General features: G+C 53.1%; 10 protein-coding genes across 10 annotated transcripts; 6 read left to right on the top strand and 4 right to left on the bottom strand.

Annotated features, from left to right (window-relative positions):
* The first annotated feature begins 169 nt into the window (after positions 1-169).
* On the top strand, positions 170-1,070 carry K489DRAFT_403934 (RmlC-like cupin). The gene is made up of 2 exons (XM_033607102.1): positions 170-506; positions 568-1,070. Exons 1-2 carry the CDS (start codon positions 389-391, stop codon positions 966-968), a joined length of 519 nt encoding a protein of 172 aa, XP_033456954.1. The 5' UTR covers positions 170-388; the 3' UTR covers positions 969-1,070.
* K489DRAFT_383468 (uncharacterized protein) lies at positions 1,021-2,052 on the bottom strand. Its single transcript, XM_033605608.1, has one exon. It carries the CDS (start codon positions 1,825-1,827, stop codon positions 1,237-1,239), a length of 591 nt encoding a protein of 196 aa, XP_033456953.1. The 5' UTR covers positions 1,828-2,052; the 3' UTR covers positions 1,021-1,236.
* A 349-nt stretch (positions 2,053-2,401) lies between these two features.
* K489DRAFT_383466 (MFS general substrate transporter) lies at positions 2,402-4,445 on the top strand. Its single transcript, XM_033605607.1, has 2 exons — positions 2,402-3,341; positions 3,394-4,445. The coding sequence occupies exons 1-2, from the start codon at positions 2,695-2,697 to the stop codon at positions 4,271-4,273; spliced, it is 1,527 nt and encodes a 508-aa protein (XP_033456952.1). The 5' UTR covers positions 2,402-2,694; the 3' UTR covers positions 4,274-4,445.
* Positions 4,379-7,153, bottom strand: K489DRAFT_324892 (DEAD-domain-containing protein; the record flags this gene model as incomplete). Its single annotated transcript, XM_033601793.1, has 3 exons — positions 4,379-4,884; positions 5,221-5,842; positions 5,978-7,153. The coding sequence occupies 3 exons, from the start codon at positions 7,151-7,153 to the stop codon at positions 4,379-4,381; spliced, it is 2,304 nt and encodes a 767-aa protein (XP_033456951.1).
* A 362-nt stretch (positions 7,154-7,515) lies between these two features.
* On the top strand, positions 7,516-9,314 carry K489DRAFT_390538 (glycosyltransferase family 4 protein; the record flags this gene model as incomplete). Its single annotated transcript, XM_033606610.1, has 4 exons — positions 7,516-7,532; positions 7,589-7,655; positions 7,747-8,147; positions 8,201-9,314. 4 exons carry the CDS (start codon positions 7,516-7,518, stop codon positions 9,312-9,314), a joined length of 1,599 nt encoding a protein of 532 aa, XP_033456950.1.
* A 162-nt stretch (positions 9,315-9,476) lies between these two features.
* K489DRAFT_61624 (uncharacterized protein) lies at positions 9,477-10,185 on the top strand. Its single transcript, XM_033608766.1, has one exon. The coding sequence runs from the start codon at positions 9,638-9,640 to the stop codon at positions 10,079-10,081; it is 444 nt and encodes a 147-aa protein (XP_033456949.1). The 5' UTR covers positions 9,477-9,637; the 3' UTR covers positions 10,082-10,185.
* A 753-nt stretch (positions 10,186-10,938) lies between these two features.
* K489DRAFT_61621 (uncharacterized protein) lies at positions 10,939-11,528 on the bottom strand. Its single transcript, XM_033608765.1, has one exon. The coding sequence runs from the start codon at positions 11,494-11,496 to the stop codon at positions 11,170-11,172; it is 327 nt and encodes a 108-aa protein (XP_033456948.1). The 5' UTR covers positions 11,497-11,528; the 3' UTR covers positions 10,939-11,169.
* A 1,628-nt stretch (positions 11,529-13,156) lies between these two features.
* K489DRAFT_373131 (uncharacterized protein) lies at positions 13,157-14,815 on the top strand (the record flags this gene model as incomplete). The annotated part of the gene is made up of 1 exon (XM_033603398.1): positions 13,157-14,815. One exon carries the CDS (start codon positions 13,157-13,159, stop codon positions 14,813-14,815), a length of 1,659 nt encoding a protein of 552 aa, XP_033456947.1.
* A 725-nt stretch (positions 14,816-15,540) lies between these two features.
* On the bottom strand, positions 15,541-16,620 carry K489DRAFT_390537 (uncharacterized protein; the record flags this gene model as incomplete). The annotated part of the gene is made up of 2 exons (XM_033606609.1): positions 15,541-16,491; positions 16,528-16,620. The coding sequence occupies 2 exons, from the start codon at positions 16,618-16,620 to the stop codon at positions 15,541-15,543; spliced, it is 1,044 nt and encodes a 347-aa protein (XP_033456946.1).
* Positions 16,621-16,994: 374 nt separating this feature from the next.
* K489DRAFT_390536 (uncharacterized protein) lies at positions 16,995-17,828 on the top strand (the record flags this gene model as incomplete). Its single annotated transcript, XM_033606608.1, has 1 exon — positions 16,995-17,828. The coding sequence occupies one exon, from the start codon at positions 16,995-16,997 to the stop codon at positions 17,826-17,828; it is 834 nt and encodes a 277-aa protein (XP_033456945.1).
* Between the last annotated feature and the right edge of the window lie 826 nt (positions 17,829-18,654).

The raw sequence follows: 18,654 nt of genomic DNA, 5'->3' as shown, positions 1-18,654 counted from the left end.
GACCAGTCCATTAGTAGTCGGGTTGTTGTGAGCGAGCAGAACTTCGGGTAGGACTCTGGCAGAGAACATGTTGTTCACGGCGCGTAAATCTCTGGAGGGCCCATATTAGTCCATTTATTAGCCTCCGAGATATCATTGAGAGACTCGTATGGATACAATTCCTCTATCGCAGTTCGGTGTGAGAGGCGTGACGTTCCTTTCGCCTGTCATCTCGGCCTACGGCTTATCATCCGCAATGACGAGATGGCACGGTACTGGGTGCAACCCCACTCCCTTGTGTGAGGCACATGGGGAACTGCAGGACTTCGGCGACAGATATCCTGTGCTATTTACGAAGCTCTTCGCAAGCCAGAAGTACTATTCGATCATCTAACAACAGAATTTCACCATGTCGAGCCTACTAGCAGTACCAAGCGTCGATATTCAGTTCGTGCCCGTGAAAGCTGGTGAAGTATTGAAACTCGGACCCATCACCTGTCGTATCATCGAAGATGGCTCGAACACAGGTATGACAACAATCTGGTCAACTCAGATGACATCGTTTACTCACTAGGCACCGCGAATTAGACAATCGTATCGGAGTAGCCGAATTGATCTTGCCGCCCAAGACACCAGGTCCTCCACCCCACTGGCACGAAATGCACGACGAGACCTTCTACATCACGCAAGGCACCGTCCGCTTCCACGTCCCAGACACCTCAGAGGAAGGCAAAGACAAGAAAATCATCGATGCCAAAGTTGGCGACTTCATTGTCGCCCCGATTCGTGCTCCCCATACTTTCAGCAATCCTAGCAATGAGGAAGCACGGATTTACTTCACATCAACACCCTCGTTTTATATCAACTACTTCAAGTTACTGTCCTCAATTGCGAAGCCGGATCAACCTGTACCTGCTGAAGTCAATGTACAGGCGATGGCGATGTTTGCATCCATCTTGGCTGATAGGAAACCTCGAATGCCTGAGTGATCTCTACTTCGTGAGCGCGATGAATCAACCGTCACGTATGAAAAAGCAGAGGCTTAGTATAATCACAATTTAACGATTGCGAGATTCAACAGCGTTATGAGCAACTTCTCTGTGAATGTGATGTTCACGTCTCATCTCATCAGCTGAATTCCAAATCTACGGAAGCGGCTTATATGGTCATTGTCGAGAATATCTCTGAGCGCTTGTCTTGTACTCGTCAGAGTCCTCTCCTACTGCCACATCAATCCAGAGAGAAAGAAAACCGCAATCATCCGCTCAAAGCCTTCACAACAAGTGCTTTGCACTCCTCCGTCATTGGGATCTGCAAGGCCATATCTTGTCCCTCCTTGGACATTTTAACCCACGTCTTCTGTAAAATTGTGATAATCTTCTGCTCATCATGCTTTTCCTTGAATTCATCGAATTGATCATCCAGGAAGACCAAACATGCGACATCCTCCAGGACTTGCACCTCAGGCTCGCCCTGACGAAGACCCTCCTTCTCGATCAAAGCAATACAACGCTGCTTATCCTCGGCGGAGTAGCCATTTTGCTCAACAATCTCCCCGATGAGCTTCGCTTGTCGCTTCTTGAGATGCGTACGCCAGGAGTGATAGCCTAGCTTGGTCATGGGGAATTGATCGCGGGGGACTTCCCATCTTCTGAAATGTTGCCCGCAGATTGCCAATTTGAGGATGTCGGAAGCGTCTGGTGCGCGCTTTGCGAGATATGATTCCATCTTCTGGGAATAATGGGTCTCGTAGGGGAGTTGCTCTCCGCTGCTGGTCACATGCTTGTTAGGATCTTCATCGTGTGCTTCGTAGATTTGCTTCCGGGCTTGCTCAAAGTTGGGCGCCATGTTTGTGTTGATTTGGCCTCTACAGGATCTTTCTCAGCGGAGGTTAGCACTTTGGATTGAGGCTATTGACTCTCATGTGATATACGCATTTGCATATCTACAGCAACTCAAATCACATTCGCCTGTGACAATACAGTAGAAGCGGGAATGCTTGGAGCTAGCCGTCAGCTGCAACTGATAAGCTTCTATTGGTCCTGTCACGAAAAAGATCCGCATCAAATCGCGTGGCTTGGGAAGCTATCCGCCCGGACAATTTGATGAGGCTCATCAACTGAATTTTACACAGACGATCGATTCCTCGAGAGATCCTAGTGGGGTAGTAGCGGACGATCTGGGAAGGTGTTGGCGGCCGAACCCAGCTATGCACTGCCGATACAACCTTGCAAGACAATAATCCGCTGCAGCGGTCCATACCCGGCAGACGTAAATGATCATTGGCTGCAAAGTGGCGATCTCCCTACACGAATACGACTTGGCGACGACAATGATGCGGAAGATGATCCGAGACTATGACTCCATGAAAACACCAACACGACAATGAATGCCTTGTACCTTCTCAAAGAAGCCGTTTTGGCAGCCCTAATGTCCATCCTCGCGGGAGCGTTCAGTAGAGATTTCATGGCCAAGAATCTACTAATGCCCTTCTGGACGAAACTACGCCCAGAAACGATGTTATAGGCGATGCTGCTCGGTTGATCGGACGTTCTTATCCTTTTGTTGTCTTTTGACTGACGCATGACAGAAAAGCAATGGTCCTCTCTTTGTCTATATAAATCGAGTAGAAGTGCCTTTTTTTGGCAGTTGTATCACTCAACTCGAGACGTGTCGCAAACCATGGCTATTGCACCCAACGACTGAATATACATCATGAGTGTCCAAATATCCAACCCCGAAGAGGCAAACTCGCCCATCGTGAAAGACCTCCAAGATTCCAGCCCAACCAACGGGAAGCCTGACGATGTTTCAAGCACTGGCTGGAGCGATCCAGACGACAAGGACATACCCTTTAATTGGCCCGAGTCAAAGAAGTGGACTATCACACTGATCGCATTGATCGGAACACTGATCTTGCCGTGGAATGGAACCTCCATCACCGTCGCAGCTCGCGAGATCAACGCCGAGTTTGGAGTCAGTGATGATCCTTTTCCTCACAGTTACTGGGCCGTCACAAGCTGGAGTCTCGGAGGAGCCGTCTGTATCATCTTTGCATTGCCGCTACTGGAAGATTTCGGCGTTCGAATTGGCCACATCGTTTCATACATTGTGTTCCTGATCTTCATCATCCCGCAAGCTCTGGCGCAGAACTTTGCTACTTTGATTGTCACACGATTCATTACAGGCGGCTGTGTGGCGCTCGTGGCCAACACCGCCGCTAGCATCATTCCTGATCTCTGGCAGGATGAGAGGGCCCGTAGCGTCCCTGTCAGCATTTATATCTTCTTCTACGTTGCAGGAAGTACGCTTGGTCCACCCTTGTTCGCCGGAGTTATGCAGAACATTGGAAATTGGCGTTGGTGAGTGCAGATACCCTTAATCTAGATCGATCACACGGCTGACTCCTTGAAGGATTTTTTACATTCAGCTCATCGTTTATGGGGCCTGTTTGCCGATCTTCGTCATCTTCCTTCGAGAAACTCGAGCGCACGTCATCCTTCGAAGACGACTCAAGTCGAGACATCAAGAGAGCGCCTTGAAGCTGAAGAAATCTGGTAACGAATCAGTCCCGCCCCTCTGGCGTCGCCTACTGAAGTCGAGCTCCCGCCCAATCTATCTTCTCTTCACAGAGCCTGTGCTCTTCGCCGCTACAATGTGGTCAGCTTTCGCCTTCGGCCTGGTCTACCTCTTCACGCAATCTGTGGAACAGGTCTTTGCCGGCTTATACGGCTGGTCCGCCTACAGCACAGGTTACGTCCAATTCGCAATTGTGATCGGCGAATTCCTCGGCTTCATAGCATGCCTCTTCCAGCACCGCCTCTTTTTCCGCTCCGCTGCCCGAAACAAGGAATTCCCAGGAACGCCGATTCCGGAGGGTAGGCTATACATGAGCGTTTTCGCATCATTCTTCGGCATGACGGGCGGGATGTTCGTCTATGCCTGGACATCGTACCCGGAGCTACCATGGATCGTCCCCACGATTGGATTGGCGATGGTGGGCTTCGGTGTGCAGATGGTGATCACGGCCGCGTCGGACTACGTATGCGATGCATACGCTGCTTCGGGCTTCGCGGGTTCGGCGATCAGTGCGGTGGCTGCGATGGAAAATGTCACTGCTGGTCTCTTGCCGCTTGCGACCAAGGCGCTGTATTCCAATCTTGGTTTCCAGTGGGCGAGCACTCTCATTGCCTTCCTCGCGCTGATGCTGAGCTTCGCACCTGTCCTATTTCTCTGGAAAGGCAGGCAGTTTCGAGCTCGCAGCCCGTTCATGCTCGCGGGACAATCACAATGAGCTATCGAGACGGGTGGACGAATGGATGGACTGATATGACAACTGTAACAATTGAATAGTCATCTTGAAAATTGCAATAAATGGGTCTTTCTTTCGAGCTCAAACTCAAACTTTTCCAAACACCGTCTGTTTCATATCCGCCAGAACAGTAGCATATCGCTTCCGCATTCCCTCATCATTCATGAACAGTTTTACTCTCTCAACAGCCTGCGAGCGTCGCAATGTCGCAGCCTTTGTAATCTGACCTGTGAACCACCGTGCCTCGGTATTTGTATATAGCGTCCAAGCATCACCTACACGACCCGCGCGCGCTGTCCTACCAACTCGATGAACATAGCCTGTGATCGATCGTGGAACGTCGTACTGGATGATATGGGTGATTGGCCGGTTCCCGAAACTGTCCAAACCTCGAGCTGCACGATCTGTGGAGACGACGATGACGGGTTCCTGGTTCTTTGATTGGAGATTCACGCCCTTTGCGGTTTTGGTTTTGGTGAGGGTACTAATCCATGACGCGAACTCGGGCTTCAGGGATTTAAGAAGATGGGATAGTCGATGGGCGGCCTCGTTACTGGAAGTGAAGACCAATATTGTGGGAGCAGCGGCCTCGGCTTTGTCAGATTTGCGTAGGGATTGTGTTCGCTTGATTGCGGGAGGTTGCTCGTCATCCGTCCCATCATCTTCCCCGTCTTCGGATGTTGCGGAATCATCTTCGTCGCTGCTATCATCGGAGATGCTGCTCACAGACGAGGTATCATCCGTAGAGTCGCTTGAAAGATCGTCGGATTCTGAATCGGAATCGGAATCCGGTTCTGAGTCCGAAGCCGAGTCCGAGTCATCTGAAGATTCTTCTTCAGAGCCGTCTTCCGAAGCATCATCGGCATCTTCGCTGACGTCCTTTTCTGGTTGCGATTTACGCAACGAGGTCCGCCGTGACTTATCTGCACTTTCTGAAAGTAGTATTTTCGCAAAAAGCAATTCCATGGCAATTAATGGTTTCTCACTACCATCGCCAACAGGAACACAATATTCGACGAGCGTGGGTGGGAGCTCGAATATGTCACCGTCTTGCACGGCATCGCCCAACAACTCGTCTCCATTGTGCCCTGCAGCAGATGTCGAAACGGCCTTGCCCTCAGCGCCGCGAACAACAACCAGCTTAGGGCGCTGCAGCCCGAGCGAGCTCAATTTCGTGATATCGCGAGTCATCGTTGCTGAGAGTACGACCTTCCTTACATGCCGTTCTCGACCGTCATCCCAGGTATCGGTCGATCGCAGATATTGTTCTCGAGCAGTCTGTTCGTCATATCTCCGTGGCCGACGGATCTCTGTCGCTAGGATATCAAGAAAGCCTTCATTTTCGTTATCGAGGATCTTGTCAGCTTCGTCTATGACAAGCCATCGCAGATATGTCAGGTTGAAACCTAGCGTGCTGGACAAATGCTCGACGAGACGACCAGGTGTTGCAATCAGAATGTCGACTGCTGAGGAATATGTCGGCACATGATTTGACAAGCATTGTAAAGTGTCCTCTAGGCGTTGCTCAGTCTTAGAATCGGATTCAGCAAGCTCGTCCAAGTATGTCTCCATATCTTCCGAGTCCAGTTCAGGCGGTCTCATAAATCTATCGGCTTGCGCTACAAGGCGCGAATAGGTTTCCGGGTCGTAGCGCTGCTCCCGTCGTACCAGCTTTTCTTGCTCAACTCCAAGCTTTCTTGAACCAGTGGCTGTGCCGACACGTATGTAAGTACCTTTCGTCAGACTCTCTGCCACTGCAGCGACTTGAGTGACCAGTTCTCGAGTGGGTACGATCACAACGGCCGTGATATGACCTCGAAGTGGCCGAAATTTCAATGATTCTACTATCGGCAATAGATATGCAATGGTCTTGCCACTGCCAGTCGGTGCGCTCACTGCAATATCTGGTAGCACAGGTTCACTACCTGGCAAGTATGTGGCGCCTGATACTCCCGGCGGTAGCAACAAGGGTACTACGACCTGCTGGACAGGGAGGGCTTCGGCAAATCCAAGTTGTGACAGCTTATGCGCCAAATCGTCTTCAAGTCCTAGATCACCAAACCCGATTCTTGCATCGCTGTGCACCACAGTTGGCTGGGCCAGCCATTCGGGCATGGCCGCATCTGCTGGCAAAAGGCGCGGTCTCGGACCAGTTTCGATACGCGGGACGACCAGTTCATGGACTGCCTCTGGCTGTTCTGCCTCATTGTTCGGTGCATTTTCGGCAGCCTCACGGGCGGTTCGTGAAAGTTGAGTCGACTTTTGGAATTTGCCTAGTACACCAGCATGCTTCTTGAGTCGTTCTTCATCAGACTGTGTCGCTTCCTCTCTTCCAGCTACATCTGATTGCTCCAGCACTTTTTCCAATTTGTGACGACGCCTCCGTGGCCCAGCTGCCTCAGCTTGCGATTGTGACGCAGCTTCTCCCGTAACCAAACCTTCGTCTCGTCCCGAGCGGTCCCGACTGGCAGCGTCGACCACATTGTCGGAGCATCTGACGGTGGCTGAGGGTTCCTCGAACTCTACGAGATCAAGTTCTCTTCTGGGCAAAACAGCGTTCGGTAACTTGTTCTCAGTGGTGTTCCCGGCTTTCCGAGCCTTACGAGCTTCTTTCTCAAGTTTGTGACGTTTCTTGGTCGATTTGATATGCGCAAATTCTCCACCAGGCTGCGGCGCTACGATATCCAAGCTCTCGTCGATATTGTCATCGTCAAAATTTATGTGTTGGCGCACAAACTCTGGCGCATCAGGCTCCTCAGAATGATGAACTTCTTTGCTCAATCTCGGTGCTGTCCTCCTTTTAGCGTCTTCTGGTCCAGGATCACGCCTGCGCTTCTTGCCAGCTGAGTCTGCGGTCGACATGAGGAGTGATCGATTTATGACGTGAGTTGCGCCTTTTGCGACAACTTTTCCAATGTTGAAGCTTTGGAAGCTTCAAAAAATTGTCGACATCGCGCTAGTGCCGGAACGAATTCCGCTGATCGATCTTGGAATACACTCCGCGGGAGTGCACGGCTTCCTACTGTGCTTGAGCAGACACGACCACTCCGTTTCTACAAATGGACTGCCAATATCGAAAGCATCCTGTCAGAAGGCAAATCTCACATTCGGCCACGATGAAGTCGAGATCAATTGGGAGACTTGCGCCGGAATGAATCGGTTTAGACACCTCATCAATCACTGGATCGAGCAGGCGTGCTTCGTCACGTCGCCATTTTGACAAGATGCCTTACAATATTGCGTATGCATTACGGGCTATCATTGATTTGTTCAAACCCGTTAACTGATGTTGGCAAGGATGATCTCGGATTTCTTCTACCCGCAGCCTGGAGGAGTAGAAAGTCATATTTATCAATTATCCACTGTATGTATCAAGCTACAATGAACGTTCATGATCCGGCAACAAGAGCCTCCCTCGATTTCGACGACGACGTTCTCGTGCTGATAGCATGTAGAAACTGATCGACCGAGGACATAATGTAATAATAATTACCCACGCATATGGGCCACCCGGCCCGAGTCGCTCAGGTGTACGATACCTTACGAATCGTTTAAAAGTTTATCACCTTCCTCACTGGGTTGTTTATCGGTCGACGACTTTTCCGACGGTCTTTTCTTCGTTTCCAATCCTGCGGCAAATTTTCATCCGTGAACGAATACAGATCGTTCATGGCCATGCGTCTCTTAGCAATCTTTGTCACGAAGGGCTATTACATGCGAGGACGATGAGCTTACATACTGTGTTCACCGACCACAGCTTGTTTGGCTTCAGTGACACAGCTAGCATCATGGCCAACAAGTTGCTCAAATTCAGTCTGAGCGACGTAGACCACGTCATTTGTGTCAGCCACACATGGTAGGGATGACTACGCATCGAAGCACCGGAACAAGGCGCTGACAGAGCATTAGCAAGGAGAACACGACGCTGAGAGCATCTCTAAATCCGCTCGCAGTTTCGGTCATCCCGAACGCAGTCGTACCAAGCAGCTTCAAACCTCTACAGCCCCATGAAGCCAAAGCGCTGAGCATGCAGAGTGAGAAGGAGTCGCTTCTACCACCTCCTCCGGATCCTACTCAGCCGATAGGACCTGGCGACCCCATCACCATTGTGGTCATATCACGGCTCTTCTACAACAAAGGAACCGATTTACTTATCTCTGCACTGCCGCTTCTTCTCCGTCGTCACGCCACTCTTCGATTCATCATTGCTGGCAGTGGTCCACAGGCCATTGACCTCGAGCAAACTTTGGAATCGCTTCCACAACAGCTCGTTTACACGCCGTCGGGACAAAGCCGGGTTATGATGCTTGGTAGTATCCGTCACGAGGAAGTGCGAGACGTAATGATTCGCGGGCATCTGTTACTTTCGACTTCGCTCACCGAAGCATTCGGGACTGTGCTGGTGGAAGCAGCCAGTTGCGGCCTGATGGTGGTCGCCACACGAGTGGGCGGTGTACCCGAAGTGCTACCCGATAAAATGACGGTTTTTGTCCTGCCCGAAGTGGAAGACGTCGTTCGTGGTGTCACAGAAGCCGTAGGTCTCCTCACCAGCAAGTCCGTCCGACGGGACGGCTTTCACGATCTTGTCAAGAACATGTATTCGTGGGCGGATATCGCTCGGCGGACGGAGCGAGTCTACGACCTCATCACCGACACCCCCTGCGCACCGGACAACGAAGGCTTCTACGACGAGGAATGGATGAACTACGGCCAACCCGCGCAGATCCCATCTTTCGCACTCATGGACAGGCTGAAGCGCTACTTTGGTTGTGGAGTCTGGGCGGGCAAGCTGTTCGTCATCGTGGTCATTGTGGACTATCTCATCTACTGCTTCCTGGAGATCACGTATCCTCGAGGGAAGATTGACCTGTGCAAACCATGGCCGACGACGACGGGGTCTGCAACGACCAAATATCAGGAGGAGATGGAATCGGGCAAGACACCCGAGAAGAATACATTGACGAGGAAGAAATCCTGGCAGCGCTCCGGCGTGTTCGAGTTCCCCGACCAGGACGAAAGTTGAAGGGAATGATTCTACAACACGTCCTCAACAGAAGATTGCCCTGACGCCTACAAGTGGGAGAGAAGGCCAATGCCAAAGAGACTTGTTCAATGGGTGAGCACAACAACGAACGCTCACATCACTCTCGATACCACCTCCCAGCCATCAATGCTTAGATAAAACCGCTTGCGCGTCATTTCCGAGACACGCCGAGTGCCAAAGAGACCAAAACAGGGAGAGAGAGAGAGACAGAGACACGTGGCGCGCGAAGCGAAAAGACCAAAACCACACGTCATCCATGGGATAAAATCCAAACCTTCACTGGGTCGTTCCATGGTTCCTCCATGCTCCGTTACATGGTTGTGTCAGCGGCCGCGACCCATGCGATCATGTGCGCGCGAAAGGATTTCGGATTTCGGATTTCACGACTCTGGGATCCTGCAACCCGGTGGACGGACCGTTGGGCGGCCGATAATCTGGGTTTGATCGCTGGGAGGACGGATCGCCGATTCGCACATATCTCCCAGCAGTTCCTCGCCAGAGCTGTATATCCTGTGATTCGCTTGTCATGCTTCTTGGAGTTAGAACGAGATATTCGGGGGAATTCTGCGACCATTGAGAAATTTGAGATGCGATGGGGGAGTTCGCACGTCAAATTATCATCAACACAACGCCTGGGCTGTGTAGTTGTAGTGAAGACTCCCACGATGGACCGCCCAGAACGGAAGGCACCGCTCGCTGCAGGTGGAGTCGTGTCCGATTGGGTCTCGCCGATAAAAATAGCATGACACATACATGACCCGCACACACATCAAAAGCTACAGTCCCTCCCGTTGACAGGTCGGCCGTCCGTACCAAGGTCCCACCGCCGGCTCATGGGTTCACAGGATTTCCAAATCTTACCCGAGAAACGTCACAGAAAAAACGCCATGTAGACCGACCAGAGACGTTGACGATGGGGAAGTCGCGAGCTATCCCTCTTGGGGATTGGATAGATGATCGGGTCCTCTCTCCTCCATCGTCGCGTGCGAATAGCTGGCGCGCGTCGGAAGCAGCCCTTGGTCTTACGGTCGGTCGGTCGGTCGGTCGGGCCGGGGTGGGAGGACGGGAGATGCGCGCCTCGTCGCGGTCGCTCTCTTCGGTTTCAACCTTGGGAGCGATGTAGGCCTGTTCTTATTGTTATTGTTGTTATTATTTATTTTGTTATTGTTGTAATCGAGAGAGACTGCCCGCAGGCCCGATGGGAACATTCGGCGCAACAAATTGGAAATGAGAGGATGATCGGGGAAATCTCGTCGTCCTGCATGCAGACATGGCCATGCAATGAAAGCGTTTTCGGGCCCTGTGGCTCTCTCTTGGCGGACAGGGCGCCGCTCGAGGAGGTGATGAGTCTCTCTCTGCTTTTGCGCGCACCTCTTGATCGGTGTTGCTGGGCCCTCTTACGATTCAGCACGATATCCGTTTTCAATGATGGTTGTTATCACGGACTTCGCGAGGACTCGAGAGCGGTGGAGTTTGTAGACGTGGACGATATGTCTTGGGACGATTTGGAACGGGCGGACCACGCGATAGGCACACAGACACAGACACAGGCACCCACACACCCACACACCCACACACACACGCGCGTGAATGAGATGGGGTACACCGGTACAGTATACACATCAGAGACGCGATCGGCCAACCACGAACGATGGGTGACAACGGCTCCGATTGAATGAAAAGGATCCTTCGCGTTTCCTCTCTCACATGCTTGCCCGCCGCACCTCGCACCTCCCACCACCTCCTCCTCCGCCGGCGCCGCCGACCAGACTGATACATACATCCATACATACAGACGGAGATACTGCTCGCGTGAAATTGATTGCAGGCTAGGCTAGGCCAGGGACTGTGACGTGAACGGCGAAAGAGGCCAGCCCATCCCCATCCCCGCAAAACATGATATTTCGCCTCCTCGGTTGGGGAGAGCCGGGAGAGAGAGTGTGTCCTGCTGCTGCTGGTGGTGAGGGTCGGCTGCGATGATAAAGTACAGTAGCGTGCAGATGATGAAATCTTGGGACGAAATGAATGGAGATGAGATCTGGCTGCACCACATCGTGCAGGTCCGATGGAACGACTGCGATGTGTGTCTCCTTCTCACCGCACCGCCAGCCAGCCAGCCAGCCAGTTCTGGGGGGCTCCACCGAAGATGACTACGGCACATATCTAGTAGGTACTACTACATACTATAGTCGGAAGAACTTCATCTGAGGATCGGCATTAATTTAGCCCTTAATTCTAATTTTTCCTTTTCAGAAGACGAATGATGATAAGGATAAGAATGAGAATAATAATAAGCGGATGCGGACGCAAAAGCGAGTAGAGAGGGGGAGAGCATCATCAGGAACGGATGTGGAAAACGGCGTACTGGCGCCACACATCCGCCGAAAGAGAGAGAGAGACAGAGATGGATGGAGTGATAAAGGTGATCGTGCCGTGGCCCGGCGAGCGAGCGAGCGAAGGGCCCTTTCCTGGTATATGCCCCGATCTTGATTCTAGGGACTTTTTCTTTTCCCTTCCGTCCTACAGTAGCAATAAGAACCGACGCGATCCACTCCCGACGGCAAATGTAAATGTGAAGCCAGCCTACATGTATATGCCCAGGTGCGGACACGATGATATGCGGTGGGAGTGCGCACATGCAGCACACAACATGTCTCTGATGATAAAACGCTCTTGGCGCACTCATCGTTTCCGAGGAGTGGAGGTGGTGGTGGTGGTGGAGTGATACGAGCGTGGATTACAGTACAGGACACCTCCAGCTGCAGTACAGTAATGTCGTGTTGTCTCTACCTGCTCTTCCCACCCTTCATTACCTCGTCTGTCTCGGCCGCGGAGGCGAGATGGATGAGATGGATGTTCATGCAGGTGGGGATTTAGTCTGCAGCAGCTCCCTAAGCTAATGATAAATCATCATCCCGAGTGTCTGGGGCAGGGTGAAAGTCTGTTTTTACCATCTATGTCCAGTATGGGGTCTGGTGGAGGGAGGGAGAGGTAGAAAGTTAATTACAGTATTGTTAGCGGCGACGATTGGCGTCGTGGAGTGTATGTATTGCCCGCATTGGTATATGCACTGTAGTCGCGATGTGCGATATTGCGCATACTGTATGTACTGGACATTGGCCATGCGCGGTTGGTATAGTCGGTTTCCTCTCGTCTGTCGCGGTCCCTCATCATCCTCATCCTCATCCTCATCAATAGTGGCAGGCTGGACCAACACCTCCTACAAACCTCTCTGCACGTCAACAGTGGACAATTAAAGCAGACGAAGCAGCGCGATTGTCAATTGTCTGCCTGCCCATCAAGCAAAAGTAGAACCGCGTTGTGAAGTTTCACCCATCACCTCTCGACCCTCTCTCTCTCTCTCTCGCCTCCTTCTGGCTCGCCCAGCTCAACCGTCAATCATCCGTTCCTTCTCTCTCTCTTTCTCTCTCTCTCTCTCTCTCTCTCTTCCTCTCTATCGCTGCCGCTATTATTCACGGTCATCACCCAAAGATCACGTTCGCCGTTGAGTCCACGCGATCTCGCTTTGAATTCCTCTCTTGTGGTGTCGCCTCGGTGTCGAGCATCTTTTTCCTCCTCTCCAGCAACTTTCTCTCACTCCGATCGCGCTATTTACTACGCCCACGCTTCAGGAACAAAGTCAATCCGGACCTTTCTTTGTACGACCTTGTGCGCTCAACATATTTTGACACGCACAAAGCATTGTCCGGTCTCTTGTCGCCTTCCTGTTCCGCCCACGAGGCGATCAATCGCGTGCGGTGTGCGACTCTTCCACAACATTTCTATATCGGTCCGGCTTGACAACCTCTTCCATCGTCGACATGGCGCACTCTGCTGCAGCAGGCTCCAGGTCCGAGCACTCCTTCGACCTCCTCGCACCGAGATATCAATCGCCCTCCTCCTCTTCCGCTGCTGTTACCACTCACCAACAAATTGCTTCTGCGACAACAAGTCGACGGAATTCTCTTGTGTCCAACGCAGCAGCCATTCGAAGACAGAGCCTCCAAGTCGCGGAGATTTACGGCAACGATCCAATGGCGAAACACGAATATGACACTCTTGCGCAACGACGACCTGGCGATCGATCTAGTGTGTTGGTCGGGGGTCTCGGCAATGGGATGAATATACAGGAACAGTACGGCCTGGAGGTTCAGAAACAGCGCGGTCAATATCAGGAGGAGCAGAATCAGTACAAAGACAGCCCGATGTCTTCGCTCGCTCGGGATCGAGCATCGAGGGATTCCCCGGTCATTGCGGAGCTACGAACCAATGTTATCGTCAAGGACGAGTTCACCTTGGTGACCGATTTATCCTACAATCTCGTCAAACGGTATAATCGACCTGCTTCGGCTATCATGGTGAAGCTCGACCACAGCGCTTGTCTTGCGCTCGGCGGTACCTTTGATCCATGCTATATCCTCACCATTACTGCAGTATCGTCACACATGGGGCCGACCATGAACAAGCGGAACGCCGCATTGATCCAATCGTTCATGGCCGACATTCTCAGTGTGCCTCCCAATCGCGGCATCATCAAATTTCACCAGATGCCCGAGGAGAACTTAGCCATCAACGGCACCACCATCTTGGGGGAGCTAGAACGCCAAGAGAAACATCTCCCATCGGACATGCGACGAACATTCTCACCAATGAATCGACGCAGTGTTCAATCCTTGCATCAAACAACGTCTCCGAAGAACGACCTCGATTTCAACCTCGGTCCGCTCCCTCAAGAATCCCACGTTGAAGCTGCAATTGCGACGACGTCTCGTCCCGACAATTCCAACACTTGGAACGCTCTCCCACAGCAAACCTCCAAATCCGGCACAACGACTCCTTTCCAACGATCCACCTCCGAAACCAACCCCCAGCGACCCAGCACATCCCACGGCGACTCGGGCAACAAGACCGATTTCTCCCAAAGCAGCCTCCGCTCAAATAGTATGCGGAACGAGATCGGCGCCGCCTACGGCCGCCTGAAGAATGGCCGACCCAAGACCTTCTCGGGCCAAGACTTCGAGATGCTCACCACCGCGACCTCGAGCTCCTCCATCCCCAAACTCCCGCAGCTCAACACCGCCACCGTGCCCCTCTCCCGCAAGGACCGCGCCCTCTCCTTCCTCCGCAGCGACCCCAAAGCCTCCCCGACCCTCTCCTCGGCCATCTCTTCCAAGAAGATCCTGCACCCGCAGACCTCCTTCCAGAGCACCTCCTCCACCAGCCGCCACGACAGCTACCTCGACTCCCCCGCCGGCGGCGGTCAAACCACCACCATTGCCGACATCAAATCCGCCGCCGCCGCCGCCGCCGCATCGTCCTCCTCGGCGGCCAACATCACCAAACGCCGATCCACCGTCAACGCGACCCCCCGCATGCCCGCGCCCCCGGCCCCGCCCGCGATCCCCGCGGACGCGGTCTCGGTGAAGAGCGGCCGGCTGGGCAAGAGGAAGAGTTTCCTGGCGGGCTTCCGGCGGAATTGACGTGGCATCCTCCTCCACTACGGACAGACGGGAATGGCAGAAAACGAGTGACGAAGCAGGGATAGAAGCCGCTTTCTTTTTTTTTCTTTCTTTCTCTTTTTGTATTTAAAATTCTTTCGCTTTGATGTATTCTGAGGGGGAAATGGCGAATTGGTTTTCTTGGGTTGGAGAATCCTTCTTGGTGTTGTTGGGCGCAAAGGGGGGAAGGGTTTATTTTTCTCCCCCGTCGTTCTCTTCTTTTGTTCCGAAATTTCAAATCTTCGACACCTTCATCTCTCTCTCCCCCCTCTTTTGTCTCCGCTGAGAAGATCTGATGGAATCCTGGACGGGTGTTTTTTTCCGAGAGAGTGAGAGAGAGCTGGGCGAGAGCTCCCCCTTTTCTCTGTCCTATCCTTCTTGTTTTTCTTTTCTCGATCCGCTTTCCTGCCATCCTTTGTACTTCTTCACTTTTTCCACGGGACGTGGCGGTCCACATCCCTCCTCTTTTTGGTTCTTTTTTTGAAGAGAGGGGAAAAGGGAAGAGGACATCGTCGTGGAAAAGGCGGGAGAGAGGTGGAGATCCTCTGTGACACGATGAAATGATGAGGAGGCGAAAGGAGAATCTTCCCCACAGGGATTGGATCTTGTTCGTCGTCCGACAGAGGAGGAAAATATGTAAATAACACACATACACACACACACGAAGAGAAACGATGACGCAACCAGCCTTCCCCTTCGTCCTCCACTCACCCCATGAGCTGCCCCAGATCCTCCGGCGGCCACCTCACCTGCGCGAAGCTCAAGCACCGCTTGATCCCCTGGAGCATCTTCCGCGTGGCCTCGTCGCTCAGGATGTGGGCCTTGGAGGCGGCGCCCGTCTCGTGGAGCTTCTCGCGCGCGCTGCGCTCGTGGATGCCCACCATGGTGACGCCGATCGGCCACGCGGCCTTGCCGATCGAGAGGCGCAGGTACGCGTCGTTGGCGTGCACGTAGCGCTTCAGCTGCGCGAGGTGCACGATCTCGTGCACCGCCGCCAGCAGCGGAGCCGCCAGGCTGGACGTCTCCAGCTTGCGGAACAGCGGCACCAGGTTGCCCCGCGCCGCCACGTACGACCCGTGCGCTTGCTTGCCCGTGCTGGACTGCTGCACCTCGCGGCTGCGCTGCGACAGCGCCACGTCCCATTCCCGCAGCAGCATGTCGAAGTAGCTGGCCAGCTGGCGCGCCAGGAGGGCTTGGCCGGCGGCGTCCTTGGGCACGGAGTCGGGCACTTTCATCTCTGCTTCCGGGAGGAGGGCGAGGGTGGTGGGGATGGGGCCGTTGCTGAGTTTGGGCGCGAGGGCTTTGGCGGTGAGTCTGCGGTAGCGTCGGAGGCGTTGTCTGTGGGTTTCGCCGAAGAGGATGATGGGTTCGGAGAGGTCGCGGAGTTTGGTTTGAAGGTCGGAGTCGGGGATGTCTTCTTCGCCCTGAGGGAGACCGTCCTCGCTTCTAGCTTCGGGTCGTTTCTCGAGTTCGGGCAGGCCTAGTCTTCTCCTTCGAGCGGATTCTTCGGCCTCTGCTTCTTCCTCGCGGAGACGTTTGCTTTGTTCGGCGAGGCGTTGACGTTTCTCCTCGCGGGCGCGCTTCTGTTCGGCTTCCTCTTCGTCGCGTTTGCGTTTCTTTTCTAGTCGGTCGAGACGGGCGTGTTCGAGATCTTCTTGCTCCTTGAGATATTGTGCTTGTCGTTGTGCCTCCACATCAGATCGTTTGAGATATTTCTTGCCACCGGAATCTTTGTTCGTTGTTGATGATCCGGAGATCTGAGATTTCATAAGACTTGCGAAATCCATGTTTGAGATTTACTAGTTTTTAAATAAGCATTTGATTTTCTTTTTAAGTATTCGAACATCGAAGGTGAAGACAGTGCTTGGTATGTTTCATGCTTATAGAAATTGGACATCGAGACATGCGCCTAGCGTGAGCTGTCAGCCCACCAATCACCGAGCTTGATAGTTTAGAGTTTCACATATGATGAAGTTCCGTGGCAGGCGCGTTCAATGAGGAAAATCTGCAGGGCCAGCCCAAATGCACCAACCGAAGCTCACTTCATCACCACATCGTCAACACCTCAATCACTTACGCAAGCAGCTTGAATTGCCATCGAAGCGTTTCACTCAATCTCCTCGATTCCCTACGCACATTCAATCGATTCATCACATCAACCATGGCGCTGCAACCGGGCGCAGGTACCGACATTGATCGCGCCGCGACGACGCCATTTCTCCTGCGTCTCTACTGGCGAAGTTCCAACTCCTTCGACCCGATGGAATTCAGCGTCGCGCCGCCAAGCGATACGACCGGTCTCGCAGACTACTCGCAAATCCTTCCACAGACGATCCGACAACAGAGCGTGCAGATCTACACCTGGCCCGACTGCACTCTCGCGGAATTGACCTCGGAGTTCACCAATGCCCTCATCGCCGCGAATAAACTCACCACGCCACCGGTTGGCACGCGGCTTGTCTATTCACTGGTCTTCCCCGACACGCGGGCGCCGGTGGGTAGCGATGGCCGCGGACGCTGGACGGATAAATTGCTCGGCACGGTCGTCGTGGGAGGTAACAATGCCGAGATGGACGACGAGTACGGCGGCGGCTTGGCCAAGGAGAGCCTGGAGGGAGATGCGCGAAAGACATTAGCTGGCGCTCGATTCGTCATCGGCGATTACATCGCTTGTAGCATTCTTTCTCCTGGTCCCGATGGCAGAGTCCCTCCAGGTCCTAGCTCGCGTGGTCGCAACGGAAGCTATGGCGGCCCGGGAGGACCACGTGAGAATGGATATGGACGCGGTGGGGGAGGTGGTGGGTACCGAGGAGGCTACGGTGGACGCGATAGGGGAGGAGGTGGTGGTGGTGGAGGAGGCGGTGGATCATACAACGCGCCTCCTCCGCCGCGTGGGGACTGGCGACGCGGTGAGCGACCACCTGGTGGCGGATACGATGGTCCACGAGGGAATGGCTACGGTGGTGGCGGAGGACGAGGCGGACGACCATACTAGGAGCCTGGTCATCCTACCTCTGTTGGTTTCGGTCCTTTGATCGAGATGAGAACACCTTCCAAATTTGCCGGTGGGTATGACAGAGGATCGTCGCGTCGGTACACGCCTTCTCCTCGAAGCGCCAGTCCGAGACGAGCGCCGCATGGAGATCTTTACGAAAATTGGCCCATCTACGAACGTAAGCGGGAGGCAGAATTCATGGGCAGAGGAAGTCCTCGCTGGCATTCACCAGATTCACGACATATTGCACGCGCTTCTGAAAGGAGCCCGAACATCAGGCGCGATAGTCGGATGCCGTCTCCGCCGCGGCTGAAGTTTGAAAAGAATGACTCCAAATCTCGAGAAATCACATATAACCCGAACATGACGCCACTGGGAGTACGACGTAGATCTACCTTTGTTCATCGCTCTGGCTAAAGAGGGAATATCGGATCACGCGAAGCAGCCTAACATTGCGCTTGGAATTCATCACTTTGCGACGCCGGATATTTGAGTGTCAGGGCGTCGAGGCATGAGCTGTCCCTCAAATCTGACCATTATTCGACATCGTCACTTGGTTCACTTGCATTAACCAGACCGGCCTCATTGCGGAGACTTCAAGTAGCCAGCCACATTTTCTGTATAAACGCTCTCCTGTCTCTAGCACCCTTGGAGATCCTCAACCATGTCCTGCATGAAACATCAAATCCTGCCTCCGGCGTCATCCGAGGCGATGTTCGCTTTAAGAGCGGCTTCTTGAAATCAGATCCATCATCACGTGTATTATGTAGCTCCAAGTTACATCAGCCCGGAATTATCTCAATAAGTCATTCGAATCGATGTAAAA

This window comes from Dissoconium aciculare, assembly GCF_010015565.1.
Source record: "Dissoconium aciculare CBS 342.82 unplaced genomic scaffold K489scaffold_12, whole genome shotgun sequence".
NCBI lineage: Eukaryota > Fungi > Ascomycota > Dothideomycetes > Mycosphaerellales > Dissoconiaceae > Dissoconium > Dissoconium aciculare.
Note: the sequence above shows the minus strand (reverse complement) of the source record. Positions and strands in the feature narration are given on the sequence as shown.